Here is an 18,490-nt window from a genome sequence, read left to right on the forward strand (position 1 = left end):
TCCCTGGTGGTGTTCAAGGCCAGGCTGGAAAGAGCCTTGGGTGACATGGTTTGGTGTGAGGTGTCCCTGCCCATGGCAGGGGGGTTGGAACTTGATGATCTTAAGGTCCTTTCCAACCCTAACTATTCTATGATACTATGATTCTAAGTCTTGGTTTGCATGCAAAAGCCTAATGCAATGCCTCCAATAGAAGAAATTGAGGCTTAGACCTTTGGAGCTGTTTATAACCCTCAGGCTTCTGATTTTGTTTGCAGCTTGATTTCCAGCCAGGAAATTTAGTATTAAACAGAAACTTTTGCCTATAAACTAGCTAAAAATACCTGTAGCTTCTAGAGGCAAATTATTTGCATGATTCTTAATTGTTAAGCTTCGCTGCTCAAACCCCATCTGCATTTCCTAGGTGGACGTTAGCCTGGAAAGGACTAATTTTAATGGAAAATAATAAGTTTTAGAAAGGGTAGGAGAATACTGCCAATCAAGTAATTTGATGAGATTTCATCACATAAGCAGACAGTAGTGCTACACTGGATAATTTCAAATTAAATGTTTTCCAGTGCCACTGTATCATCTGCATACTGTTCATTTAGTTCCTTCTATTTTAGCAGAAGTAACAGTGTTTTTTCCATGCACTGTTAATTTTATTCCATACTGGAAAGTACCCTGGTCTATTTACAAATTAATTTGGGAAGTGACATCGTGACAGTTTTAGCCCCAACTGGTGTGCCTGACACAAGCATGAAAGAAAGGATGAATAGGTGGGATTTTGTATTTGGCATTTCAGAACTAGGAGAGGTAATGTTTCCAGTTATATACAGTTAAAATTATTTCTGAGAAGACATGTTGAACTTAAGCATTAAGCTAAATACTTGCAGCTCTACAGTATTTCATCTGTTATTCTCCAAGACATCATTCATTCCTTTGTTGAAAGTTTGCTTCTCAGCAGTATTTATCTTACTTGGAAAAATTAGAGGTCTATGAAAGAGCTTTATTTTGTTACAGTGATTTATATAACCAGTTCTTTGCACACTGGTACTAAAGAAGTAGAACTTTTTCATAACGGCAAGGGGAGTTCATTAAAAAAACCCCACTGAAATTGTACAGCTGGAAATAAAAACAAAGCATAAAAACACAACATTTCATATAACATGAGCTTTCAACTGAAATATAAAAAAAAACCCAAACCCTCCAATACCTTGCCATATTAATATCAGACCAACTTGAAAGGCACTGAGAATTGAAGCGTGCTACTCATATCCATACCTGTGAGAGTTAACCACAGCGAGACACAAACCTCCCAGGCAGAACATGGCACTGTACAGTCCATTAGGCATTCCTGGTATGTACGGCAGTTTTGTATTTTCTTAGGATAAACTGGAAATGGCAACTAAATATACAAACTACACTGTAATTCTGTGGGGGGAAACCTATCCAATTTACACCATTTGAAGACAACGAAACAAGGCATAACATATAGGACATTGTTGGCACAAGACTATGTTATCACATCAAAACACACCCTTTTCAATTTAATCCAGTAGATATATATAGGAATGGTGGTGGCAGAGGCAAAGGGCCAGGCCAAACATCAAATACGCAGTTTTAAGCATGTTAGTGAGGTCTTTTGTTTCAGAAACCTGACAAAACCTGAAGCGACCAAAACAATTTCAGAGGCAAGAAAGCACCCATCAAGACAGTCCAACCCGTTTCCAGGCGCTCTTCTTGTGGGCTGCGCGCACAGACTGAAGGATCCGTCCAGCATCATCTCTGTGCCCAAGGCTGCCTAAAGCTTCCCGTTAGCAAATGCTGCCTCCTGGAACTGAGGGACAAACGTTTTGAAATATGCCCTAGTTAAAAAAAAAACAGAAAATGCATGGTTAGGAAAGGATAAACTTAGAACTTGATGTGAGTGTGTACGCAGATAGGGTTTTAACAGAGAAGCATAATGTGACCATGCTCAGTGCAGTATTAGATCTCATAAATGAGTCGTGTTTTTCTTACAAGTGTTTACTACACAGTAGATCCATACACTTCAGCTTTCTAGACCCAGCAGTACTTCTTTCCCCAGTGTCCTCCCCACCAACCAAATGGTCAACATCAGCAACTTGACATTGCCCATATTCTACCCAATGCAAAGCTCCAGAGATAAACTGTATTATGCACTGGAAAATAAACCTCTGAATGGCTGTAAAAATGAGAAACACAAGTGTGGCTATGCCACGATCTGCAGCGTTTTATAACTGGGACTTTCTAATGCAATTGATGTTCTGGGATAAAAAGTTGTTTTTTTTTTTCCGCCTCCCATGTTGAGGAAAGCTTCACATAGGGTACCAAAGGCCCAAAGACAGACAAGTCAAGGGAGCAGGAAAGTTGTGAAGTCAGAATACGTGCAGGAGATAAGCCGTTTATCTGTCTCCTTATAGAAACCTTGACGCAATGCAGAGTCACTGTTGATGGCAGTAGTTTGCATAAGGCTTAGTGAATAAATACTAACACTTTGGGTGAACTGTAATTCCTTTTCTTAGACTGAAAGTTAGAACATTATCCTCTAAATTAGGATGTGCTTTGTCTATTTTGTATCTTAGTCTATCTTCTTTACTAAGAATCAAGTGACTCATAAATCCGTAAAATGAGCTGATCCTAAGTATCCAAAATAGAGTGTGAACTGTACCTTCAAGTTTATTGCTCTGAAATACTCAACCATGTACTAAACATATTTTATGTGTCCCAATGATACTCTTTATTTGCAAGTTATATTAGAAGCTGCTTCATCATTCTGCCTTTGGTCTCTGCCTACTACTTTCTGCACCAAATTTTCACTTTCTCTCCTCCTTAAAAACAACCCAACGTTTTGTTTTGCGTTCACATTACTGGCCTTCATAAACTTATATATAAGGAGAACTGCCTCCTGCCCTCCCTAACAAAAGAACCTCTCCCCCCACCAAACCCAACAATCCAGAGTGGGAATAGCTGCAATTATGTTCATTACGTTCCTGATCGCTCTGCTGGTATACCTCCTGAAGCAAACACAGGCTGCTCATCTTCGCAACCATGATACGTGTTTCATAATTTGGGTAGAAGCTTGGCAATCACTGAACACCAACCATACCTCACAATTAAAAACGCTGTGAGATCACAAAAGAGAATGCTCCCCCCTCTTTGTGAAGTTGTGCCTGGCAAATTAATTAACACAGAGCTGCAGTCAGCTTTTGTACAGAAGCTGTAAACACATACAAGGTGCCATCCAAAGGTTAAAAGAGCAGTGGAAAGTAAAAGCATTTCTGCACTGAGGAGCTGAGTGCAGAAAAGGAGAAGGGCAACCAGCACACGCATTTTATAGCACACACAGATTTGTGCTGCGTGTTTACAGATTACACTTTGATTTATTGAACCAAAGTTCAGAAAGCAGCCCTCATAATCATGCCCACAAAAGTGATTGTTCAGCCTGGCATAAATGCATGCATAAACCAGCTAAGAAGGTATGCCATGTCTGTCATCTGGTCTTTACGCTTGAATGATGTTTCTGCATTTGTGTTTTTAGAGCACACCTTTGGAACTGCAGCCCCTGGTCGGCCCTATGTCATTTTGCTAGCTCAAGGCATGTCACTTGCACACTGTCAATGCCAGGATCTATCATCCTTTTATTTCTACTTGCATTATCTGTCTTAACATTTAACTACATTTCCTCTGCTTGCTTATTTTAAGTAGCTTCTTCCTTCCCCTTTGATAGTGTCTCTGCAGACTCTCTTCCATGCACATGCTCTTCTTACTGACTTGATAAATGTTACTTAAGACTTCCCTCTTCCTAAACTGTAAAAATTCTCAATCATTAAATGGGATGTAAGCAGAAGTATTTTTCTACATTTATTTCTTTTCTGAAACACCTCCTTTGCAGCATTTCTGTGCTTTGTATTAAACCAAACTTACTGAATTATATTGCATTGACTTAGGCAAATTCCAGAACGAATGCTTCTGATACCACATACACCCTCCCACACTATCTTTATCTACATTTGCATCCTTTCTTTTCACTGATTCCTACAGTAGAGCTTGTATCCTTTGCTGCAAAACTAAATCCAACACCTCCCTATGTTCTATCAGATGTACTATTTTGAAGAGGACGTTATTTCCCTGGTAGTTCAGATGGACCTCTTGGCCATGCTCCATGCACTACAAAAATTCCATTAGGCCTTTATAATTTGTAAATGTCTACTTTTTTCTTTCCTACTTTAAAGTACAGGCTTAGGTTTGCCCTTATCATTTGCGGTCTTGTCCAGACTGAAGCAGATGTAATACCACATGTTTACCCAGGATATATAACTCCATTTCTGCCCCTCTCCCACACACCCGAGGTATCTGGGATTAAAGACATTTTGGAAAACACATTTGGGTAATCATGGTTCATCACACACAGGCTCACACAAAAAATGAATTAACTCTCCACACCCCAAACCAAAAAGGAACCTGCCAAAAGATCCAAAAGCACAATACACTTGATAGGACTGTATCAGCTACAGCACATTTAACAGACTGAAGAGGAAAGATGGGGAAGTAAGAGAAGGGAGGTTAAACTGCTTCAATATTAGTGGACACTGCAGACAGGGAGGAAATGGCAAGTGTTAGTGCAGAAAAGTAACAAGACTTTTTTGAGTACATATTAAAGAGTAGAACAGGCAGCAAAGACATTATGCACTATGAGAACTTGCTGGAATTATTAGTTTATTAAAATCACATGAAAGCCAAAGGAAGATTACATTTTTACCCATTTATGTGTGTTTCTGTGGAACCACTACTGAAAAGTGGTTCCTCTTTAGGAAAAGAAAGATGAGAATGAGCTACTTCAGTTTGGCTTCATCTGAGATGTTCTGGTTTGTAGAACTAAGCCGAAACAATCAGTTTGATATTAACCTCCTTATGTGTGGTCCAGCATTTCGGAGATAATGTATCTAGTCACACACAAAAAGGCCCTGGTGCATCACAAGAGACTGAAATATAAGTATAAACATAAGAGGTAATGTAGTCTCTTCAAAGGACCCAGTCTGTGAAGAAAGAATGACAGTATGAATCACTAGAATTTCTTGTCCCAGGAGGCACTGTGCTACTGCTAGCAGATGCATTACAGTGTCACATTAATAGCATTTTTTTTGCCATGCATTCAAGCAAAATTTCTTTCAGAACTTTTCATCTGAAATTTGGGACAAAACCATAGTTAAAATACTCAGATTTCCTGTGAAATGGAAATTCTGACATTTTTTTCTCCTCTGCAGAGATTACCGGTAAGGAGGAAAAGAACAAGCACCAGTTACTGGTTTGAGTAAGTGTCACCTATCAAACAACTGGCACTGAGGTCAAAGTGTACACATTTCCACACAGATAGGACCATGACATGAATATATTATGTCACAATAAATTACATAAGAGAACTATAAAATTTTCCAAAAGACTGCTACAGAGTGGATGGCAAGAACCCTTTTCACATGGAACACTATCCTTTTTAGAAAGGTTTCAGATTAATAGAAACACTCACACTTCAGCATCCTGCACATACAGGCTCGGAGAAAAAGCAAACGTAAACATGAACTTTGGAGAAAGATTAACTTCTCAGACCCTATCACATAAACCACTCACACAGATTTACACACCCTCAGTCACTCTGATTTGTGCTACACCACAAGAATTCACATAAACCCCTATTTTTTTTTAGGCAGCTTGCCACACGATCCTGTCAAGTATCTCTGAGATGCTTTGAAATTGTTATTGCTACATCCACTAGATACACTTTTCAGCTCTAGAGAACTGCTACTAAAATCAGTAATTTGGATTATACTGAAGATGCAGAAAGCTAACTTGACCTATGGTTTCTCTAACCTGTGTCATAGGGCACAAATCAGGTTTTAATCAATGCTTTTTCGCCTTTCTGGGAAACACGGAGTTCCTTCTTTCTCCTGCTTTACTCTACCAGGTTCATGGTGGGTCTGTGCCACAATGACCTTACACCAAGCTCAGAAGAACCACGTAAAATGCTCCTTCAAATACAGAAAAACTGGTTTGTACAAAGTCCACAGATACCCTTTTATAGGAGTGTTGAGCACAATGGCTCTGCACCCTCTTGCAATGGTTCAGATCTTAAAGAGTGTTTAAAGAGTTGCTTTCTTTTCAGCTTAGAGTGGGTGCCAATCTTCATACTCATACAGACACACGTCTAAACTCTTCCTTGAGTGCCTTACTGTAAGAATCTATTGTTTTTTGCCTATTTGTTTGTTCCCTCAAATGGTCATTTTCCAAGTTCAAGGTAGCAAGTTAAGGGGTTTCTATGGAAATTTTACTTCAGCACTCCAGAAAACAACACATTTTGCTGTAGTTAACTACTATATATACTTGATATCGTGCACTGAATTTCAGGTGCTACATTCAAGGACATCTGCTGAGAGTAAAGCACTTATCTCTCCTTCATCTTATTATCCAGTGGAAAGAACGTCTTGCTATTGCAAATGGTAAATATCTAAAAGAAGGCAGAACTGGATTACTCGTTGTTTACGTGTTTTCTAGTGATATAAAACACTGTGGTCCAAGGTCTCCAGAAGCCCATACATGTTTAAACCCTAGGGTGTGGGTTTGCAGTGCATAAACCATACTTGACTCAGAATCCACACACTTTTGTGAAATTTCATTCTAATTGTTTGGTTGGTTGGTTGTTTTTTTTTTCCAGTATAAATTAGTGCTGGGTTTTTAAAATGACATTGGTAGAAAAATCTGCATTGACCGTTTGATAACAACTTCTGCTTCAGATTCCTACGCTGAAAACCTGCAAAGGTTTTAAGTTATGTAGCTGTGATCTCCCATCAAACACCACACGTATTTGTGGTGAACAGTTTTCTGCCATTGTTTTTGCTTGACTGGTGCTACAACCAAGCGTACTGTGGATTTGTAGTTACTGCTCATTGTGTCATAAAGTTAGAAGGGTTGTCTAGGTGTTCCTAGTTCTCTTAAAATTGTCACGTTGGAAACTCGGAGCAGAACATTCAAACTCCGCAAGGAAAAAAGCACACAAAATGCCATACCAGAGAGAGTTCCGCTTTTTCTGTCTGGGACAAGGACATTCATCAAGGGGTGATGAATCATCTTCCTAAGTCATTCACAAAATAGATTCCCCTTAAAATCCTTGGTTCAATAGTGCCAAGTTTTTCAGTAGGCTGATCTCAAATCCATCCACGCTAGCCTTATTTGTACTCATGTTTTATGTGTTTCAACTCAAGATGTGGGAGTTTCAAGTGCCTTTTCCATCACAAGATGATTTAAGGAAGGGGATGAAGTAATCCTGATGGTCCACATCAAGTACAGACTTAGCTGTATAGCAACATGTCTACAGCGCAGTGTATTCTGTCCCTGCATATTCCTTACTGGCAAATGAAAGCCCTTGATCCAAAATCTTCATCTTTTCATAAAGACACTAGGGCTGTCATTACTTTCTGTCACCATATCAGGTGCACATATTGTGTTTCTTCTCATCAGAAGGCAAACTCAGGTTATTTTACTTGGATTTTTTCCTACTATTAGCTTTGAGAACAAGCATTATTCTTAAATACTACCCATTATTTCAATATTCTAATTCATTCTTGGAAAATATTTTAGTAGCTACCAGGAGTATGGTTTAATTCTGAAAATACTAGGCTCTAATTATAGAACCTTATTGTACTCAAAATCATTGTAGCTAATATATTTGATAAATACATCCCTTTTCTCCTACTGTAGGCAAGGCATACAGGAAAACGTGGTGTTCTTTTCCTTAGCCTTTTCAAGCTAATACATCCGTCTTGGGCAAGCTCTCCTGTAGTTGCCAGGATCTCTGAGGAGTTCTGCATAACCTTTCTAAGTCTTCTGGAGCATGGTCTATAGCTAGGACACCCTCCTCCTCTGCAGTCCTCTGTTGTTTACATTGTCCACCACTGAGTTTGACTATCCTGCAAAGGCTATTATTTACCAGGACTGAGGTGAGAATTGAACCACACCTTTTTCAGCTGCATTAGGCGCAGCTGAGAGTCACTGTTGGGGCATTTACCCCAACTACTGTCCATTTCTCTTAGAGGAGTTGCAGCTCTAGGATTTCACTATGAGAATGGTGAGACATTGGAACAGATTGTCCAGAGAAACTGTGACTGCCCCATCCCTGGTAGTGTTCAAGGCCAGGCTGGACAGGGCTTTGAGCAATGTGGCCTAATGGAAGGTGGCTCTGCCCATGGCAGGGGGGTTGGAACTTGATGAACATAAAGCATTCTATGATTTGCATCATTTGTACCCCATATTTCTTTCCTTTTGCACCCTAAAGGAACTGCTGCAAGGTATCTTCATGTTTCTTCAATCCACAGAATCCTGACAGAAAAAAATCCAGTCTGAGATGACTGATCTTAATAAATTGGCTAGAATAGCAACGTTCTCCCCTCTTCCAATTACATTAGGTGAAAACATGAACTAAGAAGGGCGTAGGTCAGAGTAAAGGACAGCCTGAGGCTTCTTGAGGTCTTTGACCTATTCCTCCCAGACTAGTATTATTATGCTGACATTGTGCAATAAAATCTTGTTATATAAATTATTTCAACAGCGCAGCCATAATAGAATTATAAAAGGGCTTTATCAACGCCACCCAATTAATCACTTTTTGAAGCACAAAGCTTTTCTGCGTGGAGCATACATACACATACGTACCGTGCCTTTGTACTTCTATATTCCTGTCGCAACTTGTTTTGACTCAATGAAAACTTGTTTTGAAAATACTGTACACCTACAACAATCCTTTTTGGGTGCCAGACAAGAGAGTTTGTCCTCCCGTGACTACACAGGCAGAGCCAGGTTCATGGAAGAGTTTGCTTCATGGAACCATGAATAATTCACCTCCTGTGTAGAAGATATTTACCACCTTTCCAAACTCTAGGATCTGCTGATTGTTTATAACAGAACATAATCACAGACACCAACCTTTCTTTTTTATGTAATTGTTTTCTTTCTAAATTCCATTTGTCAGGAGCTATTTAATTCAACATGATTAGTACTAATTAACCAAAGGATCTTAGATTAAAAAATTATTACATTAATTCCAATAGCAGGTACGTATTTAGGTCATATTCCATAAGAGTGCTCATTAGGTCCTTAACAGGTGGTTATACCCTCCTCCTGCATCTCCACGCCTTGCATTTAACAAGGGCTGAATACAAAAGTGTGGAAATCTACTGGAAGCCCATTCTTTTGACGGGCCTCAGTCCAACGTCCAAGGCATAGTTTTTCCCTTGTAAATTCAGACGCAAAGCATTTAAACCTCTTTGCTATTTTTACTATATATAATGCATTAAAAACATATTTCCACTGGGCAAACTATGTTGTCTATTTATCCACAGGCACTTCTACAGCATTCCTCAACAGTCTAAAGATACGTGAGCACTCAGGGCAGAGCAGAATAACCCAGTCTCCTGCTTTGGAATAAATACAGGGTAACAGGAGATTAATTCTACACTAGTTATTTTATGACACCTCTATTAGGAGAAAATGACTGCTAAATCAAATTCTAATCCTCTCCAGATCTAAGATATTATGATGACTGAAGTGACAAATAGTTCTCAGCACTCTAACTTTTGGTTTCATAGCTGGAATCAGGCAGGCCCACAACATGACTGGGTGCCAAGTGGCAAAGGCTCAGGAGAGTGAATGAAGATCAGAACTATTATGGCATGCGCTAGGCATTCAGGAGGCAGCAGCACTTCTAAACCACCGTTTGAATCCAAACATCACTAAAACTTATCCAAGCACAGCAGCAGAATGATAAAGGTACCTTCCAGGATTTCTTTATCGCTTCAAATATACATAATGATACTTGGCACGGACTCATGTTTCTAAACTAAGCTTCTTGATGGTATGTTCTCTGGGATGTGGTTTATAATTTCCTTACTAGGCAGCTTTATCTATAGCAAATATTTTGCTTTTATGTGAAACACAATGTCTACACAGTTCTTCATTTTATACATCTCCAAAACTGGCAATGCCAAGCAAACATCTGAAGTGTTTATACAACAGCAAGACAATAGTTCTTAAATTACTGCTACTGTAACTGGCTACACACACAAATGTACAAAGCAGTGCACGATGCCATTATGCTGCTAGCAATTTTTTATTCCAGGCGCCAAACAAATTCATCACAATCTCTCTTCCTCTTCTAATAGTTCTCTCTCTCTAATTCCTTTTGCTGTGATTTACCTGCAAGGAGCTTAGTAAACTTCCTATGCTCACTTCTACCTGCCAGTCTACACAAGGCACTGACCGTGCAGCCAGGCTGATGGACAGGACAGTAATCAAGCATCAAGTGAGCTGGAGGTCTGCAATGGGCAGCCATTAAAACACAAGTTTGTAAGAAATATTATTGCCTTCAGCTCAGTTCATTGTATTACATGACAGAAAATTGTCTCCAGTGGTACAAGCAAAACAAAATGTGCTACCAAAACCATAACAGGAAATAGTGGTAGAACTACTGAAACTGTGTACACATCTGAAGTTAAAACATTAAAATCCACTCATGTCCAAAAGCTGCATTCTGTATTTTACTAACAATACCTCCTTCCTCCAGAAGCTGTTGGATTTATTACCATTTCTGATTCATGTCATGCAAAAAGGTACAAGAAATGGTTATATTTAGACATGTTTTTCATCGGTTTGCTGATTGCAGAAGTAACAGGTGGCTTTACTCAAATGAAGCACACAGAAATAAAACTTAAATTTTCATTTGGTTATACATTTTTGTGTCTGTTCCAATGAAATATGATATCTATTGATTTTATAAATGAAGTCAAGAAGTCAACACAGCTCTGCTGTAAAAATTAAGGTGATTTTGCTGCCCAACTTAGCATAAAGCAAAATGAATCTGAACAGTCTGTTCAAATCATGAAACACCATAAATATAACAACCTGACTAAAGGCAAAATGTAAAGGAAGGGAGTTCTTAGGGAACTGCTGTGGAGCCAGGACTGTAGGTCATTATGTAGGCTGGCAATTAATGCTTATTTTAAAGTAGCAGCATAAGCAGGGTCAACTTTGATTCCAAGAATATAAGAGCTCCCAAGTGCATAGACCTTACATTACATTACAGGCAAAAATTGCAGCCACTGGACATAACCAGTGCGTATAGACCGAGGCCAGCAATTATGCAAGCGACCTTTCTGAATCATCTGGAAATCAAGATTCTGGGATTTATTCTCTCACAGGTTTCCAATGCAGATATTTGGGAATTGACAAAGGTGCACTGCACAGACACAGTGGCTCTATGTGTCCCAAGGCACACATAGCTAAACGAACCTCTCTTTTTGAAACAGTTTTATCAATGCCTTCTTCTTGCCAGTTCAAGAGATAAACCCTTCACTTCCTTTACCTTCTCCACAATGTACATAAATAGACTTGCTTCAGTCAGATGAAGGCCTGCGGTTTTAGATCATAGCAAATTTTGCTTCTGCTTTCTTAACATCCATTTTCCCCGCAGGGGATTACTCAGTGCTGGGGTACCGGGTGTCTGTGAAGGGGGCACTGGAATATCTCTATCACAGCACGGTCACTCCACTTCCTTACCAGTGGATCATGAGAACGAAATTCCAAGACCATCATGGAAAAAGTCAATCTTCATATGGCCTTTTTAAATACAGTGCTAATTCATAGGAAATTTCCAATCCTATGAGCTACAGTGTGACAAGCCTGCTCTATTTTTCCTATTTGCTGAAGTGCCATAGCCATATTTTTCCACTCCAGGTAAAGGTTAACTTTTTAAAGAGATACTGTTTATTCAAGACACTATTTCCTTCTATCTAGGCTACATAAATACATGCTGAACTCTATTGTTGGAGAGCAATTATCTAGCAAATTATTTAGTAGATTTGAAGGAGAGAGTCAATGCCAAGATGCAATTACAAATCTCTTTTGAGCATAAAAGGCCGGGTGAAGAATGTGATGAAATAAGGAGGGGGGAAAAGCAGGGACCATGTAAGAAGTAGAGAAAAGAAGAAAAGACTGGGCAAAACCACATTCAGCAGTGAAGCTTGCAAAGAAAGACAAGTGTAGAGATTCAAGAAGAGAGGAGATCACAGAAGTAATAATGGAATTTGAATGATCTTTAAGAGATTACTGAATCCCCTAATTGTACTTCAGAGGCAGAAATGAAAGGTTACACCACAGATGCACCCATAACGAGTCTGACAACCAGCATCCCTGAAAACAAAGTTTGCTTGCAGGTGAAAGCACTGATTTCATCATGCCATCCGCTTTTCTTTGCCAGATTGCTTATCAACAGGGGCCAAAGGCAACATACCAAAACATAAAAGAAACCTCCTTGGATATTCATTAGGAAAAACCAGTCAGAAGGAAAGGGATGAGATGCCACATACCTGTAATTACATCAAACATATTAAAGATGTTATTTCTCTTTACTCTTTAAAAGATGTATGTTTGCTATCAGAAATAAGAGGAAATTCTTAAAAAGTCAGACCTCTCCAAATGCAGAAACAAACCTTGACACTTACAGGTAAAAGCAGAGAAAATGCAGATCAAAAATGAGTGAGGAACAAACTAGCTGTGGCCCTCCAAATAACTTGTCAAACGGTACAAAAGCCAGTCAAAAAGTACAAAGAATGCTCAGAAGAAATAAAGTCACAAGGAATAACTGAGAGGATTTTTGTATCCAAGTTCACTGTGGAGGCACTTGAAGCTGCTGTACCGGAGCCCTGCTTTATAAGGGAAGTACCAAAAGATCTGATTCACACCGAAATGTCAGCCAAAAAGTTAACGAACAAACCAACAAAACACACACAAGCAAATCAGCAGGCCCATAGTACATTCACACCTGAGTTCTAGAGAAACTCAAGTGTGAGAAAGTTAGACTCTTCTATAGCTTGTAACCTCCTGCTTAGAACAGCTTGGTATCAGGGAAGTGTGATGTCAAGTTAAAAAAGTTCTGGGAGGATAGAGAGAACCGTGGACCAGTAAATCTCATGTCTGTACCTTCCAAATTGGTAGAGCCTGCTGTAAGAAAGCATACATGTATAAAAAGCCCAGCATTAGTGGACTCGAGTAAATATGATATATTGGCTAGGAATCAAACTTCTGCTTCATAAATGTCTTATTTTCTTAACATACCAAAACCATGTGGACAAGAAAGATTCAAGTGACACACAGTGCTCAACTTTCCTACAGGCATTTGGGAAGCTTTTTCAAAGGCTTTTAAAAAACTGAATTACCACAGCAAGAGAAAAGACCCATGAGTGGACAAATAGCAGGTCAAGATAAGGAAAAAATAGATAGGAATGCGTGATGAGTACTGTTAGGGTGAAGTCACCTGAGAACTGCACAGAAATGGGCGTTTTGACCTGTGCTGTTCAACATATTACTACATGACCTGCAAAAATGAGCACAAGAAGATAGCAAGGTTTGCTAATGCTAACAATTCAGTAACAGAAGGAAAACTGAGGCACAATTATGAGGAACTGCAGATGGTTCTGAACTGCACAGGGAGACTGGGAGATAAGATACCAGGTGAAAAGTCAATATTGACAAACATGAAAGGGAGATATGTGAGGAAAAAGACTTAATTTTACATACACAAAAAATGCAGGCTCTGAAAAACAGATAGTAAGGAGATCTTTGTGCTAAAATGTCGGCGTAACCTTCAGCCATATGTGGAAAACCAAATCAGATGTTATTAGAACTGGAATAAAGAACAAACCTGACAGTATCTGTTAAACTGTCCATATGATATATCCACCATATAAATGCACAGTGACTGTATCATGAGTAACATGCAGTTCCCAGCCTCAGAAAGAATATGGCAGAAATAGTAAAGGGATAAAGAAGTGGGACAAGGGCATTCATAAATACAAATGGTTCTGCAGCAGGCCTGAGCAGAGCAGGAGGAAAGGTGATAGAAGAGATGTGAAGAGCTTCATAAAATCACAAAGGTTATGAAGGGGACCAGTGGATTAATTTGCTGCCTTTTCATACAAGAGCTAGAGGGTAACAACTGGAGCTAGCAGGAGGCAGGAATGCAAAAAGCCAACAAAGCTTGTTCTTCACATCACACATTTTCTGTGCAGTCCCTTGCTACAGAACTTTGTGATGTTATGATGTGGGTTCAAAAAGCAATCAACCAGGAGGAAAGCTAGGTAGAGCTATTGAACAGAAACCAATAGAAACAGCACCAATTCTGGATATATAATTCCTTGAAGATGGTAGAACATGCCATGAAAATATGACTACATGCTCTGCTGTGCTCTTCCACTACTGGCTACTACCTATTAACAGAGCCATGATAGAGGGTTAAATGAGTGTTGAGTTTGACCTAGTTATGATCATTCTTTGTATTTAACAGAGCAATTACGAATATTACCCTAAAGACAAGACCATGGAGCCCCCCTACTATTTTTACTGGGCTGTTTATTTTGCAGTTGATCAAGCATCAGTATTTATCTGGGCTGTTAAACTTCAGCTCCTTCCAAAACCACGTATTTCTGTCTACTGTTTTCTCTCAAGCAAGGGAAGACGTTTTTTTTGCATCAGCTCCTAACTATAATTCCATGCTCTAATATAGATCTATCAGCTTTATAAATACATAACGGAGCTCTCTAATGAAGCCAAATCAGGCAGATTATCATAGTATTTCTGGATCACCACCTAACCATGGTTATCTAAGAACCACCTACATGAAATTCCAGCCTTTAATTCCTACAAAGCAGTTGTCTTCCAGCAAAGTGCTATTATATTACACTTATACCAAGCCAAGTCTTCCAATCTCTTCAGTGCATTTCTCTTATCAATATATGAGAGAATCCTTTTTTGCAGAAAGAATATTTACTATATATCGGAATGCACATATGTACAGTTCACACATATACATGATGTCTATATAAAAACACAGAAAAACTAGTTTCCTAACAGATTTATTTCTATGCACTTCCTATAGCAGTTATACTCCTCGTCTTTAAATAGCTGCTTTTCTTTTCCCACAGTCAAAGCTTTAATGAGAAGTGACCAGAAACAAATATCCAGGCCCTTCTGTCTTGGCTGAAATCCACGTAATGCATGACAGCACTGAAGATCCCTGGCAGGCACCTGTCAGAAACTAACATACCATAACTTAAGAGTCAGGCTTAATTATCCAAGGAGACATTTAAAGAAAAGTATGTGAAAAATATGACTCAAGCAGTGCAACCATCACGTGTATGGACTGCATTGTGTAGTGTATGCAGAGGAACAATGTAAAAATGAACTAATAGGGAAAATTCTAATGAAAAGCTGTATCTACTTTGCCTCTTACGTGTTACAATCAAAACAATTCTGTTATTAAGGTTTGGTGATAAATCAACTGCAGACCATGCTACCAGGACAAATGCAATCCTTGAGTATTTTAACTAAACATCACTTTTTTCCCTATTTGCCTTTCTACTTTTCACATAAAATTCTGGTCAGCTGACACGCCCACAGAAAATCAGTTTTGATTTAATCGTCTATAAAATCAAATTAACTCCTTTGTAAGCTTCACACGGCTGGTCGCCACTTCTCTTCTTGTTACGGCTGTCACAGCGTATTGGCCCTTTTGTGTTCTGAGAAAGAGCCCACCAACTGCTTCAGGCAAGGAAATCACTTTTGTTCAGTTTCTGATATGCAACTATCGAAGACCAGTGAGCTAAACAAGTGACCTAACTCAGCACCTCAGCCCTTAGTTTGTACCTATCCTGCTGCTCTTCCCCAAAACCATCCTCTGAGCCTTGCAAACGCCCTAACACACATGGCTATGGCAGGGTGCTGTTCCTGTGTCTCCTGCTCCTGTTCCTTACTCTACAATTTCTCCTCAATTTCTTTTGAAGTTTAAGATAATGCACAACAGAGCCAAAGACAGTCAGGAGAAAAGCTCTATGAGTGAGCATATGCAAATGCAAACAAGTTAGTTTTTGGAAATCTACTCTTTAGAGATGCTTAATGTGCATGAAAATCACATAACACATGCAAATACAATTTGCTACTTTTATGTGTAAGCAGGAAAAATACTGAAATACAAACCAAATAATGACAAATGATTTATTACCCTAATTACACCTATCAAGGAGAGACGATTATAAAAAAGGTGCAATGTTTACATGTAAACTGTATAGCGAGATTCAAAGTAGTATAGATGGAAAACAAAGGCTTCACGGAAATAGAGAAACCTCTTACTTTAAGAGAATTTAAAATGTAGTAAAATGTGAAAGAATTTTGACTTAATAAAAAATGTAGGAGTTGAAAAACTGGCTAATGTCAAAATAAAATTAAAAAATCGCTAGGGCACTCAAAATTTACTGAATACAAGAGCAAGTGTTTGACATATTCCAGCTGAGTTTGTCTTAACAGCAACGCAACAATTGTGTCCCACTCTCTTTTTTTCCCAAATATCCTTTTATTAGACCAAAAAAACGCATTTCCTTTCCTTGCCAGGGAACATAAGAGCTTAAAGCAACCACTTCAGCCAAATAGCAACTAGCATCTTCACACAATAGCCATCTTCCAATTTGATGATACTCAAGGAACAGGTATTGATGAGGCTGAAAACGCTACAGCACCAGCCTGACACTTCCTAATCATAGCATGCTTATGCTGACCACAAGCCATAGCTGCAGCCACGCTGGTGATACACACGTAGCTCCACAAGATGTGTCTGCACATAATCTTAAGACCTTATGGCAGAACAAACAGCCAATATACAGTTGAGCACTAAGAGCCCTTTTAAGCTTTCACTCTTGCAGAGCCCTGAGGGATATGTAAAATGAACATCCAGCAAACACCAGTGAGTGGCCAGGGACAACACTTACCCAGAAACCAGCTTTATCAGCCCCCTTGAAAGAAAGAATATGAACCCTCAGAACAACTTTTTATTGTGATCCTGCTATTTTTAATGAAGAGCAGGAGGATTTATGTAGGATAAAAGAGTAAACTGAGTCAACTTGCCCGGAGTATAACCCAAGTCTACAGAGCAGCACTGGGTCAGACAGAAATTGGGCATCTAAGAACTGAATTGAATTTGTATAAACAAACAAGCTTTATTTACTGTATTCCTTCATAAAATCCCAGGCTTGGAGTCTGCATGTTCATTAAAGAATCCATTTATGTACCCTTGAATGCTTATTTAAGCAAAAAACAAGAGAGCTTTCCCATGGAAACCACACAGAGATGTTTTACTTCACACGTACACCACAAACAAGGCTGCTAACTTTCCATAATTTACTGTATTTTCTTAGGCTTGCTATTGTACTTTAGGACCATATCTTTTGGAGAAGCTGCTGACACAGGAGGCCACAGATATATAAATAAATTACCTAAGACAGGCAAAGCTTGAGATGTGAACTGAGAGGAAACAGAATCTCAGCAGCTTGTAAGAAAACGGTGATGTCTTTGGCTTCCCTGCTCCTGGCTGGAGGAACAGGTTAAAATTTTGCATTTAGCTGAGAAACGAGCAATCTGGAGGCATTTGGAATCACACTGTTTAATCAGGCCTTGATTTGTCCCTTAGAATTAAATCAAGCCAGAGGGCAATCCCTGGGCTAAGACAATAGCAAGCTTCAGTTACCAGATGCTATCTCTCAGTGAGGAATCTAAGTCATTGGGCATCAAAGGAGCCAGGTGATTTTAAAAGCTGCTGGAAAAGGACACAGAGAAAGAGAAACTCGATTTCATGGACTTTATCAGACAGGCATAAATTGGTCCAATCTTTCCATCAAGAACATGAGCAGTTTTTCCCTGTGAATGAAGAAGTTCCTCCTAAACTGATACTCTGATTTGAGAACTTGCCTCTTAAATCGAGGTCTAAGTGTGAATGCATACAATCTACTTATATATATATATATATGCATTTTAGGGGGGTAATTTTGCTCCTCCTTACAGTTACTACTGATTGTCTCAAGGCTACAGCAAAGGGTGAAGTCCCAGCTTCAAAAGAGATGCCTACCTCTGCTGGGGGCCACAAAGATAAGCAAGGATACCAAGACTTTCAAGTTTAGCCCTGAGTTGAAGGCATTAAATGGGCTCACCTGGTTGGGAAAAAAACCCAACAACCCTGGGAGAAGGCTGGGCACAGAGTCAAAGTCCCTTTGGCATGAACTTATGACAGCTCTGCCTATGAATAAGCAGACTGCGTCGAGCTGCTGAAAACAGACGCAGGGCTTGCCAAAATTGAGGACAAGGAAATTGCTGACTGGTGTAATTTCAAAGCTGGTGGTGCTTCTATACCTGTGAGCAATGTGGTATACAGTCTTCATTCAATATACGACTGAAGAGCTAGTGAACCCACTTGGTGCAAAAGCAAGTAAAAGCCATCCTTGAAGGTGTCTTAAGCTACATTGAGGAAGATGCAGAGTGATCCACCAAGCGTCTCAGAACAAGGGCAGAGAATGTGGTCAGATACCAGAATGTCAAGTGGGAGACCCTGTGGCCCTAGAACAGTAGGGCC

The 18,490-nt window shown here is 39.4% G+C and overlaps 1 protein-coding gene across 3 annotated transcripts in view; it reads right to left on the reverse strand.

Moving 5' to 3' along the window:
* Positions 1-964: 964 nt before the first annotated feature.
* Positions 965-18,490, reverse strand: part of BABAM2 (BRISC and BRCA1 A complex member 2) — a 168,304-nt gene continuing 150,778 nt past the window's right edge. For all 3 annotated transcript variants that reach the window (XM_062637037.1, XM_062637039.1, XM_062637038.1), the window contains one exon: positions 965-1,844. In XM_062637037.1, coding sequence (XP_062493021.1) covers positions 1,781-1,844 — 64 coding nt within the window. In that variant the 3' untranslated portion in view covers positions 965-1,780. The remainder of the gene's footprint in view (positions 1,845-18,490) is intronic.

This window comes from Pezoporus occidentalis, unplaced genomic scaffold (assembly GCF_034315485.1).
Source record: "Pezoporus occidentalis ecotype Australia unplaced genomic scaffold, CSIRO_AGI_Poc_V1 ctg50, whole genome shotgun sequence".
NCBI classification, from domain to species: Eukaryota; Metazoa; Chordata; class Aves; order Psittaciformes; family Psittacidae; genus Pezoporus; species Pezoporus occidentalis.